Genomic DNA, 25,939 nt, shown 5'->3' with positions numbered 1-25,939 from the left:
GCCGGTGCCCAAAGAGAAACAGAGCGCGACCTCGCTCTCATCCAGCGCGAAACCGAGCGCGACAGACTACAGGGCGAGCGCGACAGACTACAAGCGCAGCTAATGGAGCAGCTGATCACCAAGGCAACACCCTCTCCCTCCGCCAGGGGTTCAAGGAACTCGTCGAGACAACAGTCAAGGGCAGCATCCCCTAACCGAGCAAGCGACCCTGAACTTGACCAACAGACCAAGCCTATACCCCCCGCAGACCCCCTTCCCCGACCGGTCCAAGCGAGACCCAGCTACAAGGAAGGAGCGGCATACACTGCGGAGAAGCTAAATAAACGACTACAGGATCTAGAGGACCTGATAGAAGAAGAAGAGGGAGAGGAGGAGAACCAAGCCCGACGACAGCACAGTACTCCACCGGACCAGGAGGTCCAGTACAGCCCAGGCTATACCCCCGCGGCGCTGCGCTACAGACCCCCGACTCTATTCACGGGTGAGCATGACGCACGACCAGCCCCGAGGAATAGCACCTGGACCAGCGGGCCATGGTACCCTGCCGGTACCAGCCCACAGAGAGGCGCAAGAGGAGACTCGCCTAGGAGGCCTCTCCCCCAACGCTCGCCGATGTATCAGCCATCCACGGCGTCATACATTGGCACACCGACGTTTCCAGACTTCACCTATGAGAATCGAGCACAGTACACGGAGCTCCGGATGTGCTTAGAGACAATGATGGTGGATGTCGCTGATGAACGCCACAAGTATGCAATATTACTGAAGCACCTGAAAGTACCCCGAGCGCACAATATAGCGCTAGCCTATGCCACCTCTACGACCCCATACACCGCGGCTCTAGCAGCGCTGGACCAGAGATATGGACGTATATGGGATTACGTAATCCAAGAGATAAGGCATATTGACCGCCTACCCCCAGCAACAGACAATCGCTCATTAGACGACCTGTCTATAAAAGTGCAGTCCCTGGTAGGGATGCTGGGAGCGCAACGAGAAAAGGGTATGCACGAGCTATACGCCAACTCTAACGTCGAGAGGATTTTAGAGAAGCTGCCACCCGCCAGACAAGAGCGCTTCAGGCGGCAGAGAGACCACCGTGATCCTAACGGTCCCGAACCATCCCTCCTCGATCTAGCCGACTTCCTGGCGAGAGAAGTCAGCAGCCTACGACTGGATACGTTCGTGCGGAGCACACCAAGCTCCAGAGAGGGACCCAGGAGAATAAACGATGGAAGAAGATCGGTGACTGTTATGCACCAATCAGAATCAGTACCGAGCAGTAAGAACCACAGTACCCCCTCGAGAAAAGAGAAGTGGAAGATGGTGTGCCCGTACTGCGAGAAGGAACACTGGCTGTCACAATGTGACCTGTTCACAAAGATGAATGCAGAAGAAGTGAGTCAATGGATAAAGTCCAACAGGCGCTGTTACCGATGTGCGTGCAGTCACATGGCAGCCGAGTGCCGCCTAAAGAAGAGGTGCAGTCGGTGTGACGGAGCCCACCTAGATGTCCTACACGACAGTAACAGAAGAAAGCCTGCACCTGCACCATCGAGCAGCACAAAGGCAAGTGTCATGTACATTGACCCCGCCAGCAGCAGCGGCGCCCAAGTGCTCTTAAAGGTAGTCCGTGTAACATTGAGCTACCAAGATAAAGTCATGGACACTTACGCCGTCCTTGATGACGGGTCAGAGAAGACCCTTCTGCTCGCGTCCGCTGCGGCCCAGCTGGGACTGCAGGGGAGCGAGAACCAAATGACGATTCGGACAATAAGAAGAGATTTAAAGACGATAAAAGGCGAGAATGTCTCCTTCACTATCGCAGCAAGCGGGCAGCCAGAGCGACGGTATAGGATTACAAATGCTTTCACCAGCCAAGAAATAGGACTATCACAGTACACCTACCCCATCGCCAAACTGATGGATAAATATGTGCACCTGCGTCAACTACCTATCCCGCTCATAGACGGCGCCACCCCGACCCTGCTGATAGGCTCCGACCATGCAGACCTCATAGTCCCGATAGACCGGGTCCATACAGGACCCAGAGGCTGTCCTGCAGCAGTCGAGACCCGCCTAGGATGGACACTACAAGGCCCCCTCGCTAAATCTCTCAACCGAACAGCAGCCACTAGCTGCCTCCACTCCAGAGTGACAGAAGAAGACACCACTCTCCTGCAGCATGTCGAGAGGCTATGGACACTAGAGACAATGCCCTTTAAGAACGAAAAGAAAGACATTCGTTCTAAAGAAGACATTTACGCCATAAACCTCCTTGAGCAAGGGACAAAGAGAGTCACAGTCAGCGGAGTGATGAGATACGCAACTCCACTCCTGAGGCGAGAGGGAATGCCCACCTTTCACGCAAAGAAAGACGCTACGGAGCGGTATCTATTGAACACAGAGCGGCGCCTAGCCAAAGACCCCGCTCAAGAGAGTGTGTACCGCGCTGAGATTGAGAAGCTAATCACAGCGGGACACGTGACAAAGATTGACATTAAAGAGGCCGATCAGACGACCGAATCATGGTACGTGCCGCACCACAAGGTCCACCACAACGGCAAGGATCGCATTGTGTTTAACTGCAGCTACCAGATCGGATCCCAAAATCTGAATAAAGAGCTCTTGCCCGGCCCCACACTCGGCCCCTCTCTACTAGGCGTGCTACTACGCTTCCGCCAGGACAAGGTGGCTATCAGCGGGGATATCAAAGGGATGTTCCTGCAGGTGAGACTAGTGGAGGAGGACAAGCCCCTACTGCGGTTCCTATGGAGAGAGAGGATCGGAGATGAGCACCCCGCCATCTATCAATGGGAAGTCCTCCCTTTCGGAACTACATGCAGCCCGTGCTGTGCTACATTTGCACTACAGAAACACGTCGCAGAGGACCCAGCAGCAGATGAAGAGGTCCGACACAGTGTGAAGAACAGTTTCTACGTGGACAACTGTTTACAAAGCGTTTCGACTCAAGAAGAAGCCGAGGCTCTCCTACTCAAGCTACGCGCCTCTCTGATCAAAGGCGGCTTTGATCTCAGGCAGTGGGCCAGCAGCGACCCGCACGTATTGCGCAGCCTCTCCCCCGCGGACAAGGCTGCCAGCAGCGAGACCTGGATGGCGACAATCCCAGGAGAAGCCCAAGAAATGACACTAGGACTAGTCTGGCGCTTCAAAACAGAATCGCTCCACTATAGACACACACCCCTGACCATGGAGCAGGGAAGGTCGACGGCGATACCGACCACCAGACGGAGTGTGTACAGAACACTCGCCAGACAATATGACCCGTTGGGATGTATTCTACCTTACACCACCAGGGCAAAGATGATTGTACGAGCACTATGGGACAAGGACCAGGGCTGGGACGACCCAATACCCGCACCCCTTGCCTCCACATGGAGAGAGTGGGAGACGGAACTCCGCTCACTCCCAGGCGTCAATATACGCCGCAGCTACTTCCCACCCACAGTGAGGCCAGAGACATGCAAGATGGATCTACACGTCTTCAGCGACGCCTCCGAAGTAGCCTATGGATCAGTGGCCTACTTGCGTGCCCAAGAGAAGGGAGGAGAGATACACACCGCCTTCATCCTGGCTCGCTCAAGAATAGCCCCACGAAAGCAACAATCTATCCCGCGTCTAGAGCTCTGCGCAGCCCTAGCAGGAGCGCATCTAGCCACGTTAATCCAACGTGAACTCACCATTCCGGTGCACAGAACAATCTTGTGGTCAGATTCCACGACAGTACTCACATGGATCAAGTCTGATTCATGCAGATACAAGGTCTTCGTGGGAGTCAGAGTCACAGAGATTCAAGAGTTAACAGAAGCAGCGAGCTGGCGGTATGTGGACACCAAACACAACCCAGCTGACGTCATCACCCGGGGAATGTCCCTAGATGACCTCACCCGTCGCAACATCTACAGTGACGGACCAGAGTTCCTCAAGCTCCCGGAAGGAGAGTGGCCTACGCCCACCCCACGGGAGGCGAGTAAAGAGGAGGCTGAGAACAAGAAACCTATGTTCTGTGGACTGAGCACAGTCGCCTCCACAGACCCCAACATAGATGATTGCCTCACCCTACAGAGTGCGCAACTAAAGACATTTCTGTGGCACCACCCAGAGATTCAGCCCACTGCCGACATTTCAGCAGCTGACCACGAAGAAGCAGAACTTCTACTACAACGAGCCCAGAGAGACTCGTTCCCCGATGAGCTAGACTGTCTACAGGGAGGAAAGCCCGTCCCATCAGACAGCAGATTGCTCCACCTGGCACCCGAGAGCGACGCCCATAATCTCATCAGAGTGGGTGGTCGTCTGCGGAGGGCCCCCAATCTACCGGATGACGTTAAGTACCCGATAGTCTTGAACAGCCGACACAAGGTCACAGAGCTGATCATAAAGAAATACGACGAGGATGTACACCACGCAGGAGCAGAGAGAGTCTTCGCGGAGATCAGACGTCGCTATTGGATACTTCAAGGAAGAGAAGCAGTGCGACGCTTCCAGCGAACCTGTCTAGACTGCCGAAAGTGGCGCGCGCAGCCCAGCATACCCCGGATGGCTGACCTACCTCCCTGTCGCCTCCGACTCGGCGACAAGCCATTCCACTCCACAGGCATGGACTGTTTTGGCCCGTTGTATATAAAGAAAGGAAGAGGAACCGAGAAGCGGTGGGGTATTGTATTCAAATGCATGACCACCAGAGCGATACATATCGAACTCCTTCCAACCATGAGCACAGACTCATTCCTTATGGCCTTCCGAAGATTCACATCACGGAAAGGAAAACCGTCTACATTGTTGTCTGATCACGGGACAAACTTCAAAGGCGGAGAAAGAGAGCTGAGAGAGAGCTTCCAAGCTATGGGCCCAGAACTTAAGACCCACCTCGCTCCATCCCAGATTGACTTCCAGTTTAATCCCCCGAACGCACCCCACTTCGGTGGAACCTGGGAACGAGAAGTACGTTCTATAAAGACAGCCCTGTACGCCGTGCTTGGGGCCCAGACTGTAGCGGAAGAAGTCCTAATGACAGTCCTCACGGAGATCGAGGGAGTATTGAACTCCAAGCCCCTCGGCTACGTCTCCAGTGATATAGCAGATGTCGACCCAGTCACCCCCAACACACTCTTGATGGGGCGGCTGGACCCCGCGCTACCCCAGACAATGTACAGGCCTGAAGAAGCGAACGGCCGAAGAATGTGGAGGTACAGTCAAGTACTAGCTGACAAGTTTTGGAACAGCTTTCTACTCCACTACCTACCGTCTCTACAGACCCACCAGAAGTGGGTAAAAGAGAGAGACAATTTGACAGAAGGAACAGTCGTCATGATTATCGACCAGTCACTACCCAGAGCTATGTGGCCGGCTGGCCGCGTAAGCAAATTGATCACCGGTGCCGATGGCAAGGTCCGAGCAGCTGAGGTGCTCGTCCAAGGGCGAACTTACACACGACCCGTGGCGAGGCTAATAGAACTGCCCAGACTCCCAGACACTATCGATGACGACCATGACCCCACGACTTTGTGAGTTGACTGACCCTTACAGCGGACCTTGAGTGGTAGACAGTGCGGTTAATCTGTCTCTGCTTAGCTAATTAGGTGGGACTAATTAGGGGGCGGCTGTTGTGAAGGATCAGATTAAACCGAATATATATATTTATTTATGGATATATATTTAATAGTATTTGTATATCGTTTGATATCCCTTGTATATTCCTTGTACATATACATTGAATATCCCTTTAGTCTACTAACAGCCCATAATAGTTTCATTCTCTCATTGGACAAGAACTTGGCGCCAGCAGCCAAGCCCCTTGGTTCAAGTTCAATCGTGCCGACGAACATGTCGTTACTAGCCCGGTTCCGTGTAGGAATACGTCTGGCGAAATACGAATGGTACTATTTGTTCACAGCGCATATATATATGGCGCAAGTAAAGTAGAGCTTTCTTTTAGTCCCTTAGCCCTTAGTTCTTTACCCTCCAACCTAGTGGCAAGACGTTAAGCCTCACCCACGATACACGTGTGGTGCAGTATGGTCAACTTGGCCTCAGAATGGCATTGAGACATCGTGTGGATTAATAGTTGAATTGTCATAGTTTGGCACTATACCGTCGAGTGGGACGTATTTCTATTAAGTTAATAATAGTCTATTATGTATGGTGCATCGTTCGGTTAGAGTTATACAGTGAGTAGTACCCCCATCGTTTCCTCGCGTTATCTAGAGTCTTAACCAGGCTGGGCAGACCACGTGTGGTGCTTTCATCCGAGGAGTTCTGGGCTAGGACGAGTGGGCCTGCACATTGGATTACCTTACCCGGACGACGGCGAGCCCTACACGGCTTGGATTATCTACTTGCTTTGGGTGCTTTGATTTATGCCATGGATAACAGCCAACACTGGTGAGTGTTGGAACTACCCCCCGAGAGGAGTCCAGGTGAGACGGCGCTCTACCCCGAGTGAGGTCGCCTCACGTCTCTTCATTGTGGACCGGCAGCTACCGTCTACAAGAGGGCCCAACTGTATTCATCTGTGGACCAAGGTTCTGTGGGCACCGTGTTCAGCACTCTGAATTCTCCCAAGAAATCGTTGGCCAGATGGGATATCGCCGGCGGCTCTCCTAACCCCCCCCCCCTACTGACTTACAACCAGCAGGACCCCCCTTTAGTATATCCAGCTATAATCATTAAGTACCATCGCTATAGTTCCCTAAAGAACCAGGTTGTATACTTGCTTCCTGCGTAACCAGAGATTGGACATTCAATGTTGATTTGCCTACGAATACTCATTTGCCTTACAAGTGCATTCAAATCATAAATGTCATTAAGTGAACGTTGTATATACCCTTTGCTATATATTAAATATTCGACTTATACATTTGTGTGGACTTGGTTTCATGGTGGGAAAGTGTTCATCATATCTATATCATGTACTGTGTGGCCAGTAGTTAAAGTACATAAAGCGGTAGTGGTTTAATGATACCATACTTATCAATACAGTCAGGGAATTGTACCCCTCAGTTACAAGGGCTATAGCGTAAATATCTTCCTTAGAACGAATGTCTTTCTTTTCGTTCTTAAAGGGCATTGTCTCTAGTGTCCATAGCCTCTCGACATGCTGCAGGAGAGTGGTGTCTTCTTCTGTCACTCTGGAGTGGAGGCAGCTAGTGGCTGCTGTTCGGTTAAGAGACTTGGCGAGGGGGCCTTGTAATGTCCATCCTAGGCGGGTCTCGACTGCTGCAGGACAACCTCTGGGTCCTGTATGGACCCGGTCTATCGGGACTATGAGGTCTGCATGGTCGGAGCCTATCAGCAGGGTCGGGGTGGCACCATCTATGAGCGGGATAGGTAGTTGACGCAGGTGCACATATTTATCCATCAGCTTGGCGATGGGGTAGGTGTACTGCGATAGTCCTATTTCTTGGCTGGTGAAAGCATTAGTAATCCTATACCGTCTCTCTGGCTGCCCGCTTGCTGCGATAGTGAAGGAGACATTCTCGCCCTTTATCGTCTTTAGATCTCTTCTTATTGTCCGAATCGTCATCTGGTTTTCGCTCCCCCGCAGCCCCAGCTGGGCCGCAGCGGACGCGAGGAGAAGGGTCTTCTCTGACCCGTCATCAAGGACGGCGTAAGTGTCCATGACCTTATCTTGGTAACTCAGTGTTACGCGGACCACCTTTAAGAGCACCTGGGCGCCCCCGCTGCTAGCGGGGTCAATGTACATAACACTTGCCTTTGTGCTGCTGGATGGTGCAGGCTTTCTTCTGTTACTGTCGTGTAGGACATCTAGGTGGGCTCCGTCACACCGACTACACCTCTTCTTTAGGCGGCACTCGGCTGCCATGTGACTGCGCGCACATCGGTAACAGCGCCTGTTGGACTTTATCCAGTGACTCACTTCTTCAGCGGTCATCTTCTTGAACAGGTCACATTGTGACAACCAGTGTTCCTTTTCGCAGTACGGGCACACCATCTTCCACTTCTCTTTCATCGAGGGGGTACTGTGGTTCTTGCTGCTCGGTACTGATTCTGATTGGTGCATGACAGTCACCGATCTTCGGCCATCGTTTGCTCTCCTAGGTCCCTCTCTGGAGCTTGGTGTGCTCCGCACGAACGTATCCAACCGTAGGCTGCTGACTTCTCTCGCCAGGAAGTCGGCTAGGTCTAGGAGGGATGGCTCGGGACCGTTAGGATCACGGTGGTCTCTTTGCCGCCTGAAGCGCTCCTGTCGGGCGGGCGGCAGCTTCTCTAAAATCCTCTCGACATTCGAGTTTGCGTATAGTTCGTGCATACCCTTTTCTCGTTGCGCCCCCAGCATCCCTACCAGGGATTGTACTTTGATAGACAGGTCGTCTAGTGAGCGATTGTCTGTTGCTGGGGGTAGGCGGTCAATATGCCTTATCTCTTGTATTACGTAGTCCCATATACGTCCATATCTTTGGTCTAGTGCTGCTAGAGCCGCGGTGTATGGGGTCGTAGAGGTGGCATAAGCTAGCGCTATGTTGTGCGCTCTGGGCACTTTCAGGTGCTTCAATAGGATAGCATACTTGTGGCGTTCATCAGCTACATCCACCATCATTGTCTCTAGGCACATCCGTAGCTCCGTGTACTGTGCTCGGTTCTCATGGGTGAAGTCTGGAAACGTCGGTGTGCCAATGTATGACGCCGTGGATGGCTGGCACATCGGTGAGCATTGGAAGAGAGGCCTCCTAGGCGAGTCTCCTCTTACGCCTCTCGGTGGGCTGGTACCGGCAGGGTACCATGGCCCGCTGGTCCAGGTGCTATTCCTCGGGACTGGTTGTGCGTCATGCTCACCCGTGAATAGAGTCGGGGGTCTGTAGCGCAGAGCCGCGGGGGTATAGCCTGGGCTGTACTGGACCTCCTGGTCCTGTGGAGTACTGTGCTGCTGTCGGGCTTGATTCTCCTCCTCTCCCTCTTCTTCCTCTGTCAGGTCATCTAGATCCTGTAGTCGTCTATTTAGCCTCTCCGCGATGTACGCCGTTCCTTCCTTGTAGCTGGGTCTCACTGGGACCAGTCGGGGAAGGAGTTCGGAGGGGGGTATAGGCTCTCTCCGGTGGTCGGGCTCAGGGTTGCTTAATCGGTTAGGGGAGGGTGCCCTTGACCCGTGTCTTGACGAGGCCCTGGAACCCCGTGTCGAGGGAGGGGGTGTTGCCCTGGTGATCAGCTGCTCCATTAGCTGCGCTTGTAATCGGTCGCGCTCGGCTTCGCGCTTGGTGAGAGCGATGTCGCGCTCTGCTTCTCTTTGGGCACCGGCAGCGGCACGCTGGGTGTCGGCCCGGTCTCTTGCCATATTCTCTTCCGTCTGAAGGCGTCTCATCTCCAGACGTATACGCTCTTCGTCGCTCTGTTGCTGTGCTTGAATGCGTTCTCTTTCCATGGTAGAATGTTCGCGCTCACTAAGCGTCTGTGCTTGGAGCCGATCGCGCTCTGTGGAGGCTGCTAGGCTGGCGAGGAACGCCTGTGCCAGCATCTTGTCCGCCTCGCTGGGGGAAGACGCTGGTTGAGGTGATCCGCTCCTGGCAGTACTCGTTGGGGATGCGTTCTCCTGCGGGGAGTCCTGGAGCTCTATCTCCTCGGCGCTCTCCTCATCTTGTTCCGTGCAGAGTTCCATCTAGTCTTCCTCCCGGAGCTCTCTGGGGACTACTTCTTCGGTCTTGGCGGGGGGTAAAGTCGTGTCAGTTCCCTCCTGGTCCCCACCGTGAGCTTGGTCAGTTACATTAGAACCCACTAGGGCCTCTGTGGTCGGGGTATCCTGGTTGATAGGGTCGGACATAATTTTACTTTCTACTTTTACCGCGTTTACCGTTTGTAGAAGGCTAGGTAGTATACTGGCAGCGTAATCCTCTAAGTACTGAGGTGGCTGCCGTCTACGCTGCGGGCGTTCTACTTTAGGAGGACCGTTTCGTGGAGTGTTCATCATAGGCCATTTCAATATTAATACCACTATATTAATATTACACTAATTACCCTCCGGCTCGAAGGACCAATTGTAACTGAGGGGTACAATTCCCTGACTGTATTGATAAGTATGGTATCATTAAACCACTACCGCTTTATGTACTTTAACTACTGGCCATACAGTACACGATATCTAAATATGATGAACACTTTCCACAATGAAATCGGTTCCAGTCAAAGGTAATAATCAAATATTTAATGGAGCAAAAGGTACATAGAATATTTATCTTACATTTATCATTTGAATGCACTTGTAAGGCAAATGAGTACTCGTAGGCAAATCAACACTGAATGTCCAATCTCTGGTTACGCAGGAAGCAAGTATACAACCTGGCTCTTAGGGAATAATATCTATGGTACACTTAATGATATAGCGGGATATTCTGGAGGGGGTCCTCCCGGTTGTAAGCCGGTAGGGGGGTAGGAGAGCCGTCGGTAGTAGACCGTCTGGTCAACGATATCTATGGAGACTTCAAATACAGAAGACAGTGCGATAGACTCTTGATCCGCAGATGAATACACCTTGGTTCTCTTGTAGGCTGTAGCTCCACAATGAAGAAGAAGCTAGGCGGCCTCAGTCTCTCTGAGCGCCGACTCAACTTGACTCTTCTCGGGGGTAAATCCAACACTCACAGGCGTCGGCGATTATCCGCTCCACAAATCACAGTACCAAAGCAAATATATATTCCAGCCGCATAGGGCTCAGCAGTCGTCGGGTAGGTAATCCAGTGTACATGTCCCTCGGTCCTCGCCTAGATCTCCTCGGATGAAAGCGCCATGTGGTCGGCCCAACCTGGTTAAGACTCTAGATAACACGAGGAAGCGTTGGAGATGCTGGTCACTTTAGAACTCTAATCGCACGATGCACCATACACGATAGACTATTATTACTTGATAGAAATACGTCGCACTCGACGGTACAGTGCCAAACTCTGACAATTCAGTTATTAATTCGCACGAGGTCTCAATGCTATTCTAAGGCCAAACAGGCCATACTTCACCGCACGTCGTATCGTGGGTGAGGCTTCACGTTCTGTTACTAAGTTGGGAAGAAGGGTAAGGGACTTCTACATTTACTTGCGCCATATTTATATGCACGGTGAACAAATAGTGCCACTCTCATTTCGGTAGCCGTATCCCTGAGCGGAGCCGGGGCTAGTACGGACATGTCTCGTCGGTACCTTTGAACTTGACGCCAGGGGCTGGTCCCCTGGCGCCTGGTCCTTTGTCCAATAAGAGAATGAACTATTATGGGCTATAGTAGGCTAAAGGGATATTCCGTGTATATGTACAAGGAATATACAAGGGATATCAAACGATATACAAATACTATTCAATATATATCCATAAATAAATATATGTATTCGGTTTAATGCTATTCATCGACTACAGCTCGGCATTCAATACCATAGTCCCCTCCATACTCATAGCCAAGCTCAGGGACCTGGGCTTGGGCTATGACCTCTGCCAGTGGGTCTTGGACTTCCTGACTGGCAGACCCCAGGTGGTGAGAGCAGGCAACTGCACCTCCTCATCCATCACCCTCAACATAGGGGCCCCCCAGGGCTGTGTTCTGAGTCCCCTCCTCTACTCCCTGTACACACACGACTGTGTGGCTCAGCGGAGTAGCAATACAATCGTCAAATTTGCTGACGACACAGTGGTGGTGGGCCTGATCTCTGCCAACGACGAGAGGGCCTACCTGGAAGAGGTCAAGGTCCTGGCGGGATGGTGCCAGGAAAACAGCCTCTCCCTGAACGTCAGCAAAACAAAGGAGATGATTGTGGACTTCAGGAGGTCGGGGGTCAAGGACTACAGCCCCCTCAGCATCGACGGGGCACCGGTTGAGAGAGTCAACAGCTTCAAGTACCTCGGAGCCCACATATCCGAGGACTTGAAATGGACCATACACATTAACAGTGTGGTGAAGAAGGCACGACAACGCCTCTACTTCCTCAGGCGCCTAAGGAAGTTCCAAGTCAGCCAGAAGATCCTTAAGAACTTCTACTCATGTACAATAGAGAGCATCTTGACCGGCAACATCACCTCCTGGTTTGGGAATAGCACTGCAAAAGACCAAAGCAGACTACAAAGAGTGACACGTTCAGCCGAACGCACAATTGGAGGGGGGCTCCCCACTCTCCAGAACATTTACAACAAGCGTTGCAAGGGGAAGGCTAAGAGAATTATTAAGGACTCGAGCCACCCGAACAACTGCCTCTTTGAACTGCTGCCGTCAGGCAAGCGACACAGGAGTCTCAAGGCGAGCACAGAAAGACTCAGAAGTAGCTTCTATCCCCAGGCCATCAGGCTGCTAAACGAACAATGAATGAACACTACACAACAACAACCACCAAACACACATAGCACACACATCCACACGCACACACTCACTTTAAACAAACACACTGTAGCACCCACTACACACACTTTATAGCACACACCCACTTTAAACAAACACACTGTAGCACCCACTCCCCACACTTTATATTTATGGATGAAGGATTGCACTACAACTCGTACACCTTACTGTAAATTGTACCTAAAATTGTACCTCATCCCATTTCTGCTTTGCACTAGATAGTACTGTACATTAGTACACTGCATAGTATTGTGTATTGTATATTATATGGTAACTCAGAACATTGTACATATGTCTATACCGAACAACTGTGACCTCATTCTTCTTCTAAATTCATGCTATATTATGTTATTATGTTATTTGATACTATCTTGTCTAGCACAGTCTCTGGAGCGTAACAGTAAGAAGCATTTTGTATGAAAGTATTCTGTACTTCTGTATGACAACTATTAAAGAACTTGAGAACTTGAGAACTTAATCTGATCCTTCGTAACACTTATGGTGCCCAGTAACAACTATGAAGATATAATCAGCCTACAATTTATGTTCGGTTCTGCAGTGTTTCTGCTGCTTAGCAATTTGGCCTAGATTTCCTACTGTGCTTTAAAGAAATTAGTTAATTAGTTATACATTATGTAAACCATTTTCTTACATAGCCTATTGTATTCAATATTACTTTACTGTCTCACAGAATCGGCATGCTGTCCTGCATTTGTCTTACAAGATGAAAAGGGAGCAGCAAACCATTGCATTGTATATTTATGGTTTCCTCCACAACCCTCTCTGCCACCATCACACACCTCCGTGTCTGTCTCACCCTCCGTGTCTGTCCCATACGCGTGTAGCATAATGCCAGCGGAAGAGTGCAAGAGCGCTTCCGCATTCTTCGCCGCGCATGCGCATGAAGTCCTCGCTTAGTTCAGACGCCCCATTCAACACGGTGAATCCCAAACTCGAAACTCCGTTAAGCTCCAGAGAGAGAGGCTGAAAACCGCCAGTTCTTGCCCGACGGATGGGAGCCGAATCGCGTATCCGAGTTTTCTGATGAATAGCCCCAAAACATGGAGGTCGCGAACGGCGCCGGCTTCGCTGACCAGAGCTCTCTCAGATTCAAAGTTTTAATCGCAGCCTGGAACATACATGTTTCGGAACCAATGTGTAACTAGACAGTTACAATATAACATTTATATTAATTAACCCAGTTAATGCCTTAAGAGAAAGAGTCTGGTGGTCAATTACTACGGAAATTTTGTGTCTTACTAATAATAACTAATTCCGCGGTCAATAGAAGTCTCTGTGATACTTTCTGAATATGATTTGGGAATGGGCAGGGTTATAGAAGAAAGACAGTGTAAACAATATAATTAACTCTGAATATAATAATGACGAAAAATAAACAGGATACACAACAAGGTGCACATTATCATATTCAGAAAGTATCACAGAGACTTCTATTGACCGCAGAATTAGTTATTATTAGTAAGACACAACATTTCCATAGTAATTGACCACCAGACTCTTTCTCTTAAGGCATTAACTGGGTTAATTAATATAAATGTTATATTGTAACTGTCTAGTTACACATTGGTTCCGAAACATGTATGTTCCAGGCTGCGATTAAAACTTTGAATCTGAGAGAGCTCTGGTCAGCGAAGCCGGCGCCGTTCGCGACCTCCATGTTTTGGGGCTATTCATCAGAAAACTCGGATCCGCGATTCGGCTCCCATCCGTCGGGCAAGAACTGGCGGTTTTCAGCCTCTCTCTCTGGAGCTTAACGGAGTTTCGAGTTTGGGATTCACCGTGTTGAATGGGGCGTCTGAACTAAGCAAGGACCTCATGCGCATGCGCGGCGAAGAATGCGGAAGCGCTCTTGCACTCTTCCGCTGGCATTATGCTACACGCGTCCCATACACCCTACGAGCGCGCAATCGGCACAGGCGATAATCATCACGCTGATGGATGGAGACTCCGCACCTGCGTGCTAATCACCACACCACCCTACAAGATACCTGGATCTCCATGCATCAGCGTCAGATCTTCGTATAAGATGGCCTGGAAAGTATCTTTGACGTTCCTTCTCATAGTAATGTCTTTTGCATTTGTCTTGTGTTATCCTCCTCCCGTTGTGTTCCCGTGTACCTAACCTTCCCGTTGTTTTTTGACGTCCAGTTCTATTAGTGTTTTTGTCGTCGTGAATTTCCCCGTATGCCTGAGTTTTTGTCCTGTGAAGACTAATTTAGTTTTTCTCCCTCTGTGTCTTCACAGTTCCCCTCCCGTGCTTTCCACCGGTCACAGTCACCCGCCCGCCGGGCTCAACACACACACCGCACTTGTTTTCCCCCCTTTTTTGCAACGTATAATTAAATTCCCTATGGGGTTGAACATTCTCCTGTCTCCCGTCTCTACACCAGTTCCTAACAGTATTTTGGAAATCATCCGTTTGAGAGTGAATCGTAGTCGGTTGAGAATGCATTAATTTAATCTCTTTGCAAGTGCTTGAGGGCAAATGCTCTGGGGGATCCAACCGGCCCACGGTAAGATCTTTTTCACGTAAATTACATGCTGATCAGGGCTTGTTATGATAGCCATCCACCCGATCAGCGTATGTGGCTACTGAGGCTAACGCGGTTATTGGTAATCAATAATCAGAAACGACGCCCCCCCCCCCCCCTTTTCATGCATTCATGGTGGACCATCATACCGATCATATGCAGTTTGAGTTTTAACTGTAGCTTCTGTATAGCCAAAATGCCATTGGATTTAACGTTAGTAGCTTAGCGCCCTGTATCTCGCCTTCCAGGAAATATACTAGTCCAAATCCCTTATAACGCTTATATTCAAGACACTATAAAATGAGAACGTATTGATGAAACAATTATTTCCTTAAGCCATTTTGAAGGGACGGTTTATGGTGTCAATTGACAATGAGAATGGACAGATAGCAATACTATAAAGTATAGATTTAGCTCTACAAACAGCCCCACGGATTATGCAAGTCTATTATGAAATTCTGGCCGTCTAGAGTGATTTTAGACGGATCCAAGTGGCCACGAAAGTGTTAACAGGGGTCGAATCTGAAACACAACGCAGAGCAATACGAGACCGGCTTCAGTAGTGCCGTGATTCCCGGATGCCTTGAGTGGTGTGAGTTTAGGGGGGTGAGTGTAACGGAGGTCCGTGAGTATATCCACAGTCACGATGGACTTCATGTGTTGTGAAGTGACTGTGGCACGTAGCGGTACTGCAAGTAAACTCACTCCCCTTAAAAGGCATCCAGACACATTACTTAGAAGTGAATTCACCTCTTGGTATAGTGGTCTGCGATGTCGCCCGCGGTGCGGGAGACCGGGGTTCCACAGCTGCTAATATAAATAAACCATCTACATGTATGCATGGTATATACTAGAGTAAGTGTTTCCAAACCTTTTTATTTCAGGGACGTCCAAATATAGAGACACAATAGGCCACAGACCCCCATTTGATAAGATTTTGTAGGGACCCCCTTCTGATTTAGTCCATAATGCCACAACCACGCGGATATAAATAACACAAGAGAGTGAAACCTACGATCAGGTTTTGATTTCATCCTCTCTCATTTGGAACTAGGGATTTCCGATATTATCAGCCTACCGATATTATATTGGCATTAAAATGTAATATCGGAAATTATTGGTATCGGTTTAAAACCATTTATTTAACCTTTATTTACCCAGGCAAGCAAGTAAGAACAAATTCTTATTTTATTTATTCTCAAAAGTATGCATAATGTTGTGTTAATTCCACAACAATAGATATGTAATGTTAATTACCTGAAATGATTCAGTTTTTTGGGGGGGGAAACCCTGCATATATCGGTATCGGTTGATATCGGTATCGGAAATTAAGAGTTGGACAATATCGATATATCGGATATCGCTAAAAAAGCCAATATCGAACATCCCTACTTAGAACTTAATAAAGGTGAAAACAATCGTCTCCCCAGACCCCGGTGTGGAGTTAACTCTTACTGCGCCGGCCTCCTCCACCTCACACAGCAGCTCTCCGGTAGCAGGGTTCTGTACAGGGATCTTCCTCCCGCTGCTGGACTCCTGCCACTCGTTGTTGATGAACAGCTGAGACACCGACGTTAGAGGAAGGAGAATGACACAAATGACTTGAGTGAATAACAAGTATTATAGAAACACTTCTCAATGACTGATTGATTGATTGATTGAAAAGTTTATTAACAGATTGCAGAATGGGTACAGTACAGTACAGCTCAATACATACAATTGTTAAGGGGATGCAGACAAGAGAAAGACTTTCGACTTGTTTACATCAGGGTCCCCCATTTTCAATTCATCATAACATATATGACATACATGACATACAGATAGACAGTACTGCTACATCTATACATTTATGACATATCAGATTTGCAAATACAGTACTGTTTGTGATACAAAAGTGTCCAGAAAAGGAGTGTATATACATTTGGCATAGAAACAGTACATTGGAGGAGGTTGGTTGGGTGGTGTGGGGTTGGGTGGGTTGGGTGAGGGCTGTACATTGGAGGTGGGGGGGGGGGGGGGTTGGGAAGGGGACACACACACATTTTACACTGTACATTGGAATATTGACAAAGCCTTACTTGGTCATTTACTGTACAACTAGGTTAGGACATTTGTAGGGGCCAGTTTCGAATTGCAGTCTCACGTAGGTGTTTTTTTGAGAGTGTTTTTGAAGGTGGGTAGTGATTCACATTCCTTTACAGCTTTAGGCAGGGCGTTCCATATTGATGTGGCATAATTGCGAAACGTGTTTAGTCCCTTGTTTGATCCGAATCTGGGTTTTACATGATTTGTGGAGCTCCCTCTGGTGTTGTGATCGTGGTATTCACTGACCTTTGGGAAGTATTTTGACATGTACATGGGTACCTTGGTCGCGTAGTGTATCTTGTAGACCAGGCCCATTGCAAGTTGCTGTACTCTGTCGTCTACTCTAAGCCATCCTAGGTTGTCAAAGTGGGCAGGGGTGAGGTGGGTTCTAGGAGTCAGGTCAAGTAGTAGTCTGACTAGCTTGTTTTGAGATGTTTGTAATTTGTTTTTTAGTGCCTTTGAGGTGCTTTGGTACCATGAGGTGCAAGCATAGTCGTAGTACCCTTGAATGAGTGCTCCTGCTAGAGTCCTCAGGGTATTCTTGTTTACCAGAGCGAAGATCCGGTACAAGAATCGCGTTCGTTGGTTGACTTTTTTTATTACATTGGATGCCATTTTGTCACAGGAAAGATTAGCCTCTAGGATGGAACCCAGGTAGGTAATTTCATCTTTCCTTGTGATAATATTGTCACCCACTGTAACCGAGAAGCCGTCGGTCTTGCTGAGTTTGTTATTTGAACCGAAGAGAATGGACTCTGTTTTGCCCATGTGTAATGATAGTTTGTTGTCGGCGAGCCATATGCAGATTTTGCCTAGTTCCGAGCTGAGGGCTTTTTCAACCTGTAACTTGTTCTTGTCAGAGACCAGCAGGGCTGAGTCGTCCGCAAACAGGAACAAGTTGCAGTCACAAGCTGACGACATGTCATTTGCATAAATTAGGAATAGTAGCGGTCCTAGTATGCTTCCTTGTGGAACACCACAGCTCACTGTGAGGGGGGGGGATAGTGTACCGTTTACTTCCACCATCTGTTCCCTCCCCTCCAGGTAGGATTGTATCCAGCTCACTGATAAACTATCAAAACCAATTGCTTTTAGCTTGTCAATCAGAATGGTGTGATTGACAGTGTCGAAGGCCTTTTGTAGGTCCAGCATGACCATGCCGCAGTATTTGCCCGCGTCCACCTCTTGTTTGATGTGGTCGTTCAAGTAGAGAAGGCATGTGTCAGTGGAGTGGGATGTTCTGAAGCCAGATTGGAATTCGTAGATTAGATTTTTTTCCGCGAGGTACTTTTCGATCTGTTCGTATACTATTTTTTCCATGACTTTCGAGATGGATGTAAGGATAGAAACAGGGCGGTAGTTACCCGGGTCTAATTTGCTGCCCTTTTTGTGCAGGGGTGTTACTCTCGCAATTTTGAAGTCCTTGGGGACGTGTCCCTGTTTTATGGAGAGGTTTATTATGTGTGTGATGACTGGGGTGATGGCTGCTGCTGAGTCTCTGAGGAATTTGGAGGGGATGTTGTCATGGCCAGTGGCCTTGTTTGGTTGGAGGGCGCTCAGTTTTTTGAGTACCTCATCTGTAGTTACTATTTCCAGTTTGAAGTCGTCTTTGTGGATGCCTAGGTTCTTGTAGTATGCTACTATGTGTTCTACCCCATACTGCCCTGAGTGGGAGGGTAGTTTGTTTACCAGTGTTGTGGCTATGTTTGTGAAGAAAGTGTTTAAGTAATTGGCTACATCCAGCTTGTCTGTGATGAGCGTGTTGTCCGTCTTTATGTTTATGTTTGAGAACCTGGTTTTGAGTTTTTTACTGCAGCCTAGTTGATTGTTGAGTAATTTCCAAAGTTCACGTGGTTTATTTTTGTTTTCCTCGGTTTTGTCATTGATGAAATTTTTTTTAGCAGTTTTGATCATGGAGTTTACGTCATTTCTTAGTCTGTTTCTTTCTAGTTTGAGTTCAGTCACGTGGTCTTGGAGTTCACTGCTCGTGCTTTTGGTAAGCTTTGACTGACTTTTACGAAACTCAGAGCATTTTTTGTCTCTGGCTTTCATAGCGGTCAGTATTTCAGTGTGCATCCATGGCTCAGCGCGATTTTTTACCCTGGTGGTTCTTAGGGGGGCCATGTTGTTTAGTATTGATGAAAATTTGGTTTTGAAGCCAAGCCAAGTTTCTTCAACCAGTGTACCATTGAGTTCATCTGACCAGTCCAGACTCTCCAGTTCAAGGTTAAAGGCCTCGCTAGAGTAGGTTTTGAGGTCTCTAGATGTGACTGTTTTGTGACAGCCAGCCTTTAGTTTTAGCTTTTTGCGGGTACAGAATATCAATATGAACCCAAAGGAGCCCACGATTCACTTTGCTATTGATAACTATTGACTATTTTATTGGTAAGACCACTTATCAATGAAACGGTGAAGTGAGCCGTGTGCTCTAGTGTCTTCTTCTGGATCAGTGGTTCAGAAGTGGCCCGTAGAACTGTCTACTATACTGTCCTATTCTGAGAGCGCCGACCTCCGACCCAAGATACTCCTTCAAACAAGAAATATGAATTTAGTTTGTTCTTAATATTTGTATACCCCCCCTTACATCAAAGACATGCCCTTGACGTCACAAAATCAACACAGAGGTATCAACTCTTTCCCCGCCCAATCGAAATGCAGAGCAGACTCCCGCAATTTCAATACAATCCGTTCAATCAATCATTTTGCCTCCGCTGAGTCGTTTACGAGATGCATCTGCATGTCGTAAAGTGGATAATAATAATAATAATAATAATAATAATAATAATAATAATAATAATAATAATAATAATAATAATAATAATAATAATAATAATAATAATAATAATAATAATAATAATAATAATAATAATGCATTCTATTTATAAGGCGCCTTTCAAGGCACTCAAGGTCGCCGTACAACAATTTAAAAACAGTTAAATTCATAATCACAGTACATTAAAATAAAAAATTAAAATATATAAAATCAGACAAGAAAAATAAAATCAGACATACGCCTGCCTAAAAAGGTGGGTTTTGAGGTGGGTTTTAAAAGAAATGATGGAGTCAATGTTCCTGATGTCGGGGGGGAGGGAGTTCCAGAGGCGGGGGGCAGAGCAGCTGAAGGCTCTTGACCCCATGGTGGACAGACGGGCTGGTGTTACGTTCTGGACACCGACTGTGGTCGGTGAACACCCACATTCCTGGCATATGTCACTGGGCTTGTCACCTGTCATTTCCCTGTCAATTAGTGCTGTCACTTAGGGGTGGTTCCTGATTGGCTGTCACAGGGGTGTGTGTGGAATGTTGGTATTTGGTGTCTATGTAACATACCTCTCTTCTGCTTGTTCATTGTCAGGTCTTCACTAATTGCGTTCGGGGATAACGCGGACGGTTCTACTCTGGACCTCCAATAAGCTCCCATTTACCTTATTTTCCACTTGTGCTATTAGCACTTGTCTCTCTTAGAATTTACTCTGTGTTCTTACTATTAAAGTCGAACCTGTTCAAGAGTAAACACTCTCTGTCTCTGTGATTGCCTTCACCCATTGGAATTCACCTACCTCCATTCTGACAGAAGACCTGACCATCAGAATTCCATGGAGGCCATCATGGAGATGCTCCAGGCGCAGGGAGCAGCCCAGACACGGATGGAGGAACATCAACAGCTGGTCAGCGCCGAGTTAATCCGACTCAACGGGGTCGTCGGATCATCCTAAGCGGTGGCGCAGTCGGCGTTGGCCACAGCCCGACAAGCCCAAGAAGGAGTGGCTGGTGTTCAGTCGGCGACGGGAGAAGCAGCGCTCCACGCAGAGGAGAGTCGGGGGGTGTTCGGGGTCCAGGAACGGTCCCACGAGCCACATCTGCAGGCGCCCGCTCGCTATGACGGATCACTGGATGGTTGTCGGGAATTCATCACCCAGTGTCTACTCGTTTTCCGGCTGCAACCACGATCATTTCCATCGGAGACAGCACAGGTAGCGTATATTATCACACTGCTCACCGGTCAAGCTCTCTCCTGGGCTACGGCGGAATTAGAGGCGGGGGCGATAATCTGCGACAGTCTGGACGCCTTTACCCGGGAATTGAGAAGAGTATTCGATACTTCCCGGGTACTCTCGATCTTCGAGGCTGGTGGTCGTCTTCTCGACTGCCGGCAGGGCCTCCGCACGGTCGCAGCTTACGCTATAAATTTTCGGATCTTGGCTCGGGAGACAGCTTGGGCGGAGAACGTCTGCGTGGTTCTGTTCGTCAGGGGACTCTCAGCGCGGATGCGAGATGCGCTCTCCGCGCGTGAGATCCCCGAGCAGCTGGAAGTGCTGATCAACACCACCATCAAGATGGACAATCGGCACCGGGAGAGGGAGAAGGAGCATGTCAACAACACCCAGGTATGTTTTCCTTCTTCTCCTGGTGTTGATAATTCCATGCATTACACGAGTGGGCCACTGGGTGATGAATCCATGCAGCTTGGAGCGCTGTCGCTCTCGGACGACGAGAGGCAGCGCTTCATCAAAGAGCGACGCTGCTTCCGCTGCGGCCGCACCGGTCACCGCTTCGGCAGCTGTCGGGTCCAGGCTGTATCGGCTCGGCGCCAATCGGGAATGGAAGGAGCGCCGTCGGGCTTCGAGAAAGCGCCAGCAGGTGGGCTCATTCCTGCCAAAACCACGGATTCTCGTACATTTTTTGAGGTGGCGATCAACTGTGGGGGTGACATTAGGGGAACTAAGGCTCTCATTGACTCAGGGGCGGCGGGCAATTTTATTCACGTGGGATTGGTGAAGGAGTGGGGAACCCCAGTGGAGGATTTAGGGGTTCCTTTACCAGTTTATGCCCTGGACGGTCGGCCTCTGGGCAGTGGGAGCGTCACCCAGCGCACAGTTCCTTTACACATCCGGGTGGCGGGTGGGGAGTGGGAATGGGTTACATTTTTTGTCATCTTTTCCCCCTATTCTGTCATGGTGTTGGGTCATCCCTGGTTGTCGTCATGTGTTCGTGTCATTAATTGGAGCACGGGCGAACTCTCAACGGCGGCCGACGTCAAGTCGATCGTCAGCGGGAGTTTGCCCAAACCCTTGTCTCCCCCCCCCTCTTCTCTTTTGTCTCCTCCCTCTTTCTCCAGGATGGTGGGGAGCGTGGCAGATTCTGATCTACCCTCTAATCCCGATTTGATAGGGGTGCCTGAGATCTATTGGGACCTGGCGGACGTTTTTAGCAAGACGCGTGCTAAAGCACTTCCGCCTCATAGATCATACGACTGTCCCATTAATCTTCTACCCGGTACCTCCCCGCCTCGCGGGCGAATGTTCTCTCTCTCACGCCCCGAAACCTTGGCCATGAACACCTACATAGAGGAGGCATTGCTTGCGGGGCACATACGCCCTTCCACTTCCCCTGCCGGCGCTGGCTTCTTCTTTGTTGATAAAAAAGATGGGGATCAGCGCCCATGCATTGATTATAGGGGATTGAATGACGTTTCCATCAAGAACCGATATCCTTTACCTCTCATGGACACAGCCTTTGAGTGCTTACAGGGGGCACAGGTCTTTTCTAAACTTGACTTACGTAATGCATACAACCTGGTCAGGATTAGAGAGGGAGACGAGTGGAAGACTGCATTTAACACACCCAATGGGCACTATGAGTATTTGGTCATGCCCTTTGGTTTGGCTAATGCTCCGGCAGTCTTCCAAGCCCTGGTTAACGACGTGCTGCGAGACTTGATTGGGGTGTCGGTGTTTGTCTACTTAGATGATATCCTGATTTTTTCTCGCGATATGGTGCAACACCAAATGCACGTTCGGGAGGTGCTAGACCGTCTCCTCAAGCATCAACTATTCGTTAAGGCTGAGAAGTGTGTGTTTCACACGGACACCGTGTCCTTCATGGGCTTTGTGTTGACGAAGGGCGATCTGCGCATGGATCCAGCCAAGGTGAGTGCAGTTTTGGACTGGCCACGGCCTTCGTCGCTCAAGGGGTTACAACGGTTTTTGGGCTTTGCAAATTTTTACAGGCGCTTTATTCGCAACTTTAGCGCCTTAGCCAATCCTTTAACAGCTCTCACTAAGGCCTCTCTCCCTGGCTTTGAATGGTCGCCTAGGGCTGAGTCGGCCTTCTGCGATCTTAAACGTCGTTTTACATCCGCTCCTGTATTGATCCGCCATGACACGGAGGTTCCGTTCATTGTGGAGGTGGATGCCTCTGACGTCGCGGTGGGGGGGGTGCTCTCTCAGAAATGCTTAAAGGATGGGAAAGTGCACCCGTGTGCTTTTTTTTCTCGCCGTCTGTCACCAGCCGAGCGTAATTACGACGTGGGTAATCGGGAGTTATTGGCGATCAAATTGGCACTGGAGGAGTGGAGACATTGGTTAGAGGGGGCGGCACATCCTTTCATTATTTGGACTGATCATAAGAACTTGGCTTACATCCAAGGGGCTAAACGCCTTAACGCTCGCCAGGCCAGGTGGACGTTGTTCTTCACACGATTTCGATATACCATCTCCTATAGACCCGGCTCCAAGAATATCAAACCTGACGCGTTGTCGCGCCAGTTTGATCTTCCTGGTCGGGAGGAGCAGCCCCATCCCATTATTCCACCGGCCTTGATTTTGGCACCCGTGTCTTGGGGCATAGAGAAGGTGGTAAGGTCGGCGCTAACGCGGGAGCCCGATCCTGGTGGGGGTCCTCCGGGACGGTCGTATGTTCCCAAGGTGGCGCGATCACGCTTGCTACAGTGGGCACATGCGTCATCCCTCACCAGCCACCCAGGGGCAACCAGGACCCTGGAATTTATCCGTAGGAGGTTCTGGTGGCCGACAGTGGAGGGGGATACGCGTTCCTTTGTGGCGGCCTGTCCGGTGTGCGCACGTAGTAAGACCTCTCGACGGGCACCGGCGGGTCTCCTCCGACCACTTCCTATTCCTAAACGACCCTGGTCACACATATCTCTGGACTTTATTTCTCGTCTTCCCCTTTCGGACGGGTTCACCACCATCTTGGTGGTGGTTGATCGGTTCTCTAAGGCGGCTCACTTTGTCCCTCTCCCCAAGCTTCCTTCGGCCCGGGAGACTGCTGATTTAGTTATACAGCATGTCTTTTGGGTCCACGGGCTGCCAGTAGATATCGTGTCGGACCGGGGTCCTCAGTTCGCCTCCAGGTTCTGGAAGGCGTTTGCCGCCGGCCTCGGCGCCTCTGTCAGTCTGTCGTCTGGGTTCCATCCGCAGTCAAACGGGCAGACGGAGAGGGTCAACCAGGATTTGGAGGGGGTCTTGAGATGTTACGTTGCCGGTAGTCCGGCAACGTGGAGTAGGAGGTTGGCTTGGGCTGAGTACGCGCATAATACCCTTCTCTCCTCTTCTACCGGTATGTCTCCCTTTCAGTGCCAGTATGGTTTTCAACCTCCTCTGTTTCCCGAGCAGGAGCAGGAGGCGGAGGTGCCCTCGGCCCAGGCACATGTGGCTCGCTGTCGCAGGACGTGGAAACAGGTTCGGAAGGCGCTACAGAAGGTTTCGGTTAGTACCCAACGGCAGGCTAACCGTAAGCGTCGTCCGGCTCCAGTTTACCGTCCAAGGCAGCGGGTTTGGCTTTCCACCCGGGATCTCCCTCTCCGGGTGGAATCCAAGAAGCTGGCTCCTCGCTTTATAGGACCATTTAAAGTGATTCATCGGGTTAATCCAGTGGCTTACAAGCTACGACTTCCGAGCTCTATGAGGGTTCATCCGACGTTTCATGTGTCCCTGTTGAAGCCATTCCTCTCATCGCCCTTGGCCCCGCCACTGCCTGTGGTTCCTCCGCCCCGGTTTATTGGCGGTCAACCCATTTACACGGTGCGGAGGATACTGGGTTGTAGGCGGAGGGGTAGGGGGTTTCAGTTCTTGGTGGATTGGGAGGGGTACGGGATAGAAGAGCGTTCTTGGGTGCCTCAAAGGGATATTTTAGATCCCAGCCTGATCGTTGATTTCCGGCGGCTGAATCCCGAGGCTCCTAGGTGAACATCTGGTGCCGTTCGTCGGGGGAGGGTACTGTTACGTTCTGGACACCGACTGTGGTCGGTGACCACCCACATTCCTGGCATATGTCACTGGGCTTGTCACCTGTCATTTCCCTGTCAATTAGTGCTGTCACTTAGGGGTGGTTCCTGATTGGCTGTCACGGGGGTGTGTGTGGAATGTTGGTATTTGGTGTCTATGTAACATACCTCTCTTCTGCTTGTTCATTGTCAGGTCTTCACTAATTGCGTTCGGGGATAACGCGGACGGTTCTACTCTGGACCTCCAATAAGCTCCCATTTACCTTATTTTCCACTTGTGCTATTAGCACTTGTCTCTCTTAGAATTTACTCTGTGTTCTTACTATTAAAGTCGAACCTGTTCAAGAGTAAACACTCTCTGTCTCTGTGATTGCCTTCACCCATTGGAATTCACCTACCTCCATTCTGACAGGCTGGGGGGACGGTCAGGTTGATGGAGGAGGCAGACCTGAGGGACCGGGTGGGAATGTTGATATGAAGGAGGTCGGACAGGTATGGAGGGGTGAGGTTGTGAATGGCCTTGTATGTATGGAGGAGGATCTTGTAGACTATGCAGAGTTTAATGGGAAGCCAGTGTAGTTGGTGTAGGAAGGGGGTGATGTGACTGATGACAGGGGTTCTGGTGATAATACGGGCAGCAGCGTTCTGGACCAGTTGGAGCTTATGGAGGAGTTTGTGGGGGAGACCAAAGAGAAGGGAGTTGCAGTAATCTAAGCGGGAAGTGACGAGGGAGTGGACCAGGATTGAGGCGCTGTTAGGAGTGAGTGAAGGGCGGAGGCGGTTGATGTTGCGAAGGTGGAAGTAGGCGGACCGGATGATGTTATTGATGTGGGAATGGAATGATAGGGTGCTGTCGAGGACGACACCCAGAATCTTGACCTGGGGGGAAGGGGAAACCAAGGAGTTGTCTATGGTGAGGGTGAAACTGGGGTG

The 25,939-nt window shown here is 49.8% G+C and overlaps 1 protein-coding gene across 1 annotated transcript in view; it reads right to left on the bottom strand.

The window, feature by feature from the left end:
- The window catches only part of LOC311235733 (aldehyde dehydrogenase, cytosolic 2-like), a gene marked incomplete at both ends in the record, with an annotated part of 150,114 nt that overhangs the window by 78,324 nt on the left and 45,851 nt on the right, over nt 1-25,939 (bottom strand). The window contains 1 exon segment of the mRNA XM_084323199.1: nt 16,351-16,455. Within this exon segment, the coding sequence (XP_084179325.1) occupies nt 16,351-16,455 (105 nt within the window).

This window comes from Notolepis coatsorum (genome assembly GCF_963971535.1).
Source record: "Notolepis coatsorum genome assembly, chromosome: 10".
NCBI lineage: Eukaryota > Metazoa > Chordata > Actinopteri > Aulopiformes > Paralepididae > Notolepis > Notolepis coatsorum.
This window is presented reverse-complemented; position numbering and strand designations above follow the sequence as displayed.